The sequence below is a fragment of the Rhagoletis pomonella genome, unplaced genomic scaffold (genome assembly GCF_013731165.1).
Source record: "Rhagoletis pomonella isolate Grant_MI unplaced genomic scaffold, Rhpom_1.0 Rhpom_scaffold_00006, whole genome shotgun sequence".
In the NCBI taxonomy this organism is placed as follows: domain Eukaryota; kingdom Metazoa; phylum Arthropoda; class Insecta; order Diptera; family Tephritidae; genus Rhagoletis; species Rhagoletis pomonella.
In genome coordinates, this window is record NW_023458560.1 from 52,725,799 (window position 1) to 52,730,604 (window position 4,806).

The 4,806-nt window shown below is 34.0% G+C and overlaps 1 protein-coding gene across 1 annotated transcript in view; it reads right to left on the bottom strand.

Moving 5' to 3' along the window:
- The window catches only part of LOC118740935, a 238,066-nt gene extending 234,046 nt beyond the window's left edge, over positions 1–4,020 (bottom strand). Inside the window, exon 1 of the mRNA XM_036472696.1 lies at positions 2,755–4,020. Coding sequence (XP_036328589.1) covers positions 2,755–2,792 — 38 coding nt within the window. The 5' untranslated portion in view covers positions 2,793–4,020. The remainder of the gene's footprint in view (positions 1–2,754) is intronic.
- Between the last annotated feature and the right edge of the window lie 786 nt (positions 4,021–4,806).

Sequence of the window (4,806 nt, forward strand, 5' to 3'; positions counted from 1 at the left end):
GTTGGTTGTCCTCGAGCTCTGCGTATTTTTGATGTTGTGCAGAAGCGCCAAAACTTTAATTATTCTTATAATTTGAATTTTATGTAGTGGCATAAGCAGCTCTTAACGCTTGTCGGAAGCACTCTATCGGTGTAGTTGGATTTTGTCAGAGCAAGCCAACCAAGTCTTCTTTGGTTAATTTGAAATTTAATCTTTTTTTTTTGTTGCGAATTTGTTGCTGAGTTAGCGTTCAGTGGAAATGATGGATTTTTATATAATTTTATGATAAGCTTACATAGATACTCGCATTATGCACTAACCTCTTATTTTTTAGTTAATAAACCGAAAAACAACAGCAGATGTTATTTAAATTTTTAGCTTAACCAAAAAAAAATATATATATTAGTCGTCTCCTAAAAGAACAATTTTGGCAGAAATGACTGCCACATTTTATTTACCGTTCTTCGTATATAAACCACGTAATGAGATGAGGAGGCCAAATGCGATGTTCTCGTCATTAGATGCGGATCACTGCCCAAACTTTTAGAGAAAAGATACCATTTTCGAATTTTGTACAAGAAAGTTAAAAGTTTCCATGGTGTAAACTTCTTAATCTTATCTGACTTTGAATTAAAAAATAAAGTCTCCGCTTGAAAATTTTTTATATTTTTATTAAGCTTATATTAAAAGGGCATATTGGCTAGTTAACCGTTAAAATATTGGTTGTGAATCCCATGAAATGTTGCTTTAAAGGGAAATGGCCTATACCGACTTAGGGTACTTTTATTGGATGGCACAGATTGGTTTCGCATTTTAATGTGATTGGAATTTGAGGAGATAAAAATTAGGACGTGGCTTGATGTAGTAAAATCAATCAGAATATTCAAGACATATCGTTACCTTATTTAACAAGGGCCCTAACAAACAAATTTTTTTATTTTACAGGAGAAGCAAAAACATTAGGGCAGTTCATCGAAACGCGCAAATGCCACGTGAGCATGCAAAGCTCGTGAACTTACTTCATTTTGAATGGAAAATCGGTTTATTTACAAGGTTTACGCAGTAACGAGGCATTTTTTTACGTTTATATGAATACCAATATTATTAAAAACAACGTAAAAAAATAGGTACGACTTTTTAAAAAGTGTAATGCCGTTTTTTTTTGGTACTAGCACTTTGAAATTGTTATTGAAGGTTTAGTTTAACTCTTCGAGTAACGAAAATTTCAAGATATGTGGTTAAAATTCTAAACCAGTGCTGCCGAAAGAATTAATATATCCCACTAAAATCTGTGAAAAACGCAGTTTTGAAAAAAAGTGTTGGTTAGGGCCTTTGTAAGTTATGTATGACGATATGCAAGTGAATTGTGAAAGACAAAAAATGGTCGTGATGGGCTTTTTGTATAAAATATAGTTTCAATGGAAAAATTAACAGCCTGCATATAACACTGATTTAAAAAAATATATACTATAATTAAAAAAAAAATCTGATCCGAATGTTTGTTGAAAATTTCCAAAATTTTAGAGGAAATATGTAGTGCAAAAAAGCTATAAAAATAATACAAAGTACTATGCAAGTACCAGACTTGTCTTACGTCCCCTCAGAAGCGGCCGTTGAACGATATTTTTATGGTCACAACTTTTTGTTATAGATTTAAATACGAATTTTCCAAATGTCTTGATTCTGGCGTCATCTACCGTGACTAACCACAGCCTATACCCATCCAGGAGTTCCACTAAGTACACACAAAAAAAAATAAAATAAAACATTGTGAAAATCGGTCAAGCCATTTAGGAGGAGAAGAATGCAAACGAAATCGGAGCCTTTTGGGAAGGACAAAAAAGAAACCTTTACATATGTATATTTTTTTTAAACGTAATGCACTCCTTTCATGATTTAATTTCAGAATTTTTCTATATTAAACGTAGTTAGTTTTTGCGTTTACGAGGGAATTGCCATCGAAAGACATTTTTTTATCAAAGAATACATATACTTCAATGAGTGTCCTGAGACCGAAGGACGTTGAGGTTAAAATTTCATAATTCATACAAAATTCTTTCCAGAAGGTCTAGACGAAAGTATATTGGCTAGCCTAAATTTGTTGGCATAAACGAACTGACAGACTGGTTTTAATTATGTGTTTTGAATTCAATGGCTTGGCTCTGACAAGAAAGGAGTTTTACGTATTTCATTTTATCTTTGTTTTTCTCATTGTCTCTTTTCAGATTCAGTTGGTTGTTGTTACTTAAAACTGGCCACATCAACCAAGAAACCAGTTCTGATAAAGATGACTTTTAAATTTTTTTTGCCATAAGAATATATATTTTTTATTTACTTAAATGACATTCTTGCAGCATAACAAGTTTCTGGTTATTAAAAAAAAAAAAACTTATAAAAGTTGTTTCGTGCTTTTTTTCAAAAAAGAAATTTTTATACTGGATGATATTTTTATTGGACATGTTTATGTATTTTTAAATGTTGACAATATGCCTAATTTAAAATTAATTGCAAAAATTTTGTGTTTGGAAAAAGGAAATAATTATTTGCGCTTTCTTCTGAGAAAGCGTGCTAAGTTTTTAAACTACACAAAAAGTAGGAACAAAATTTTCCTAATTTATTCACAGTTTCAAGACCTGATAGTAGACTTGTACGCCTGAATTTGTACAAAATCACAAAAATATTTTTAATACAATATTATAACGGACGTTTTAGACAAAAGTTGTTTTGCACATTTATTCCTAATATATGTAAATGTTTTATTGTAATTCTACTCACCACAATAATAATCCAATGCCAAGGCGTTGTTTTCCCATTTTTAAATTCACGTTTTTCGCTCTCTCTCTCTCTCAAGGATTTTATGTCCTTTTCCAAAAAAAAAAAATTTAACGCACCGCACTCGTCGTCACACAGGATATTTATTATATTAAGGTACAGAATGTGTTTGCTCTTAAACGTAGGTGGTTGCTTATAGAGTTTTACTTAAATATTAAATTGTTAAATAAATTAAAATATTCGTTGTTTTGCTCTTTATTTTAGTAGATAAATATTTCTTTTATAATTAAAATGCTTAAATATTTGGCACTTTGTGAATTTTATTCTTATTCATTAACGAACTAAACGAGGAATGAAACGTTGTTGGTCGCAGCAACACAGCTTAACTTAAAATTTTTACGAACAATATTTTTTTTGGCTTAGAATTCGAATGAATTTCCAAAAACTACGCTAAGCGCTAGTGCGCGTGTTCAACGTCTTGCCAAAAAGATTATAACCGATAATGTAGGATTTGTAGGTGTTCCGTTCGCCAATCAGCATTACGCAGGCTGTGGCATAATCGCGAAACACAAAACTGAAAGTTTACGAATAATTGCATGCGATTTTAGTACACGCACAAATAGAAAAAAGGCGCGCGCGCACACATACACAAAAGATACGGCTATTGAACGTTCAAAGGATACGCTGCGGTAGGATAATTTATATTTAAAACGCTGCGTGAAGTTGAAGCGCGCACAGACTATTTAAAAAAAAAAACCGATTGACGACTGGCAAAGCCAATGGACGATATGCAAAAAGCGAAAGTATTGCGGCGCATGCGTGCTTACGCGAGCAGACGCTGACTGTTTCTGTGGCGTTCAGATGTATTCAGCGCGCTTGAGACCGAAAGTTTGTGCTTTTTTTTATTTTGCTTGTTGTGTGAACGTGAGTATTCAGTTGTTGAATGTGAGATTGCGCAGGCGCGCAAGCGTCGATCACGACCAAACGTCTGGCTTTTTTATATGTACATTGTATGTATTTAGCCCAGGGTATAATGGTGTGCACATACGATCATGCACAAGCTTCGCCGAACGATGTTTTTTTTTCTTTAACTGCGCCTTCTACTTCTTTTGGCTTTTTTAAGCTGATTTGTTTTTCTGTTTACTGTTTTTTTTTTTTTTTGTATGATGTATTAAAATAAGCACCCAAGCAAAGTATGAAAATAAGAAAATTGCTATTGAAGCGAATATGCAACCGCGAAGCGCAACGTTCGACTGCTAACTAAATATGAATGACCGAGTGCCAACTCAATGGAAACCCACAAAAATCCCACAAAATGCCCCTCTTAATGTACCTACTGGAAGTGCAAGTGCTGGTTTCTGTGTGAATACTCTTGTTGTTGGTGTTGTTTTTTTTAGTTGTTATTGGTAGCGTAAGCGCACAGCTTAGCTAACAAAAGTATGTACTAGTTATTGAATAACTGAATGGTTACGCTGTGCTTGCGCTTGAAACTCAGAAACGTATCTGAAAGCTGGCGGTGAGCGTGCAATGGCTTAAAAAGCAGTATGCACTTTTCCAGTGGCGGTAGAGGAGGTTGCGATGAAGAGCGCTGAGCGTACATCATCATTACTGTTATCGTCAGCGCCAATGTAGCGGCAGCAGAAATCATCAAAACGTGTAAACCACGCTCTTTGCCAGATAAAGAGCTTTTTGAGCTGAGCTTAATGTGTGTAATTATCTTAGTTGTTTATAAACAAATTAGTCGAAACTATGTGAATAAATTTGTAGAAAAAAGAGATAAGAAACGTAGTGTGTTTGGAAAACCAAATTATGGATAATTTAATTTGTTAAACTAGATAATGGTAAATGGCAATAGGGATCGTACGGGAAATAGCTAATGGATTATTTATGATAGATAATAAAATATAGATAAGAGCTAATAGAAAATAGATGCATGCTAGACACAGCAGGCGAGTCAGCCATAGAAAATGAGGAAGGCCTTTCAGGAAGGGCCACTCAACTGTGGGGGTAATTAGTGAAGCAGATGGGGCGGTACATAAAGCCAAAGAAGCCTGT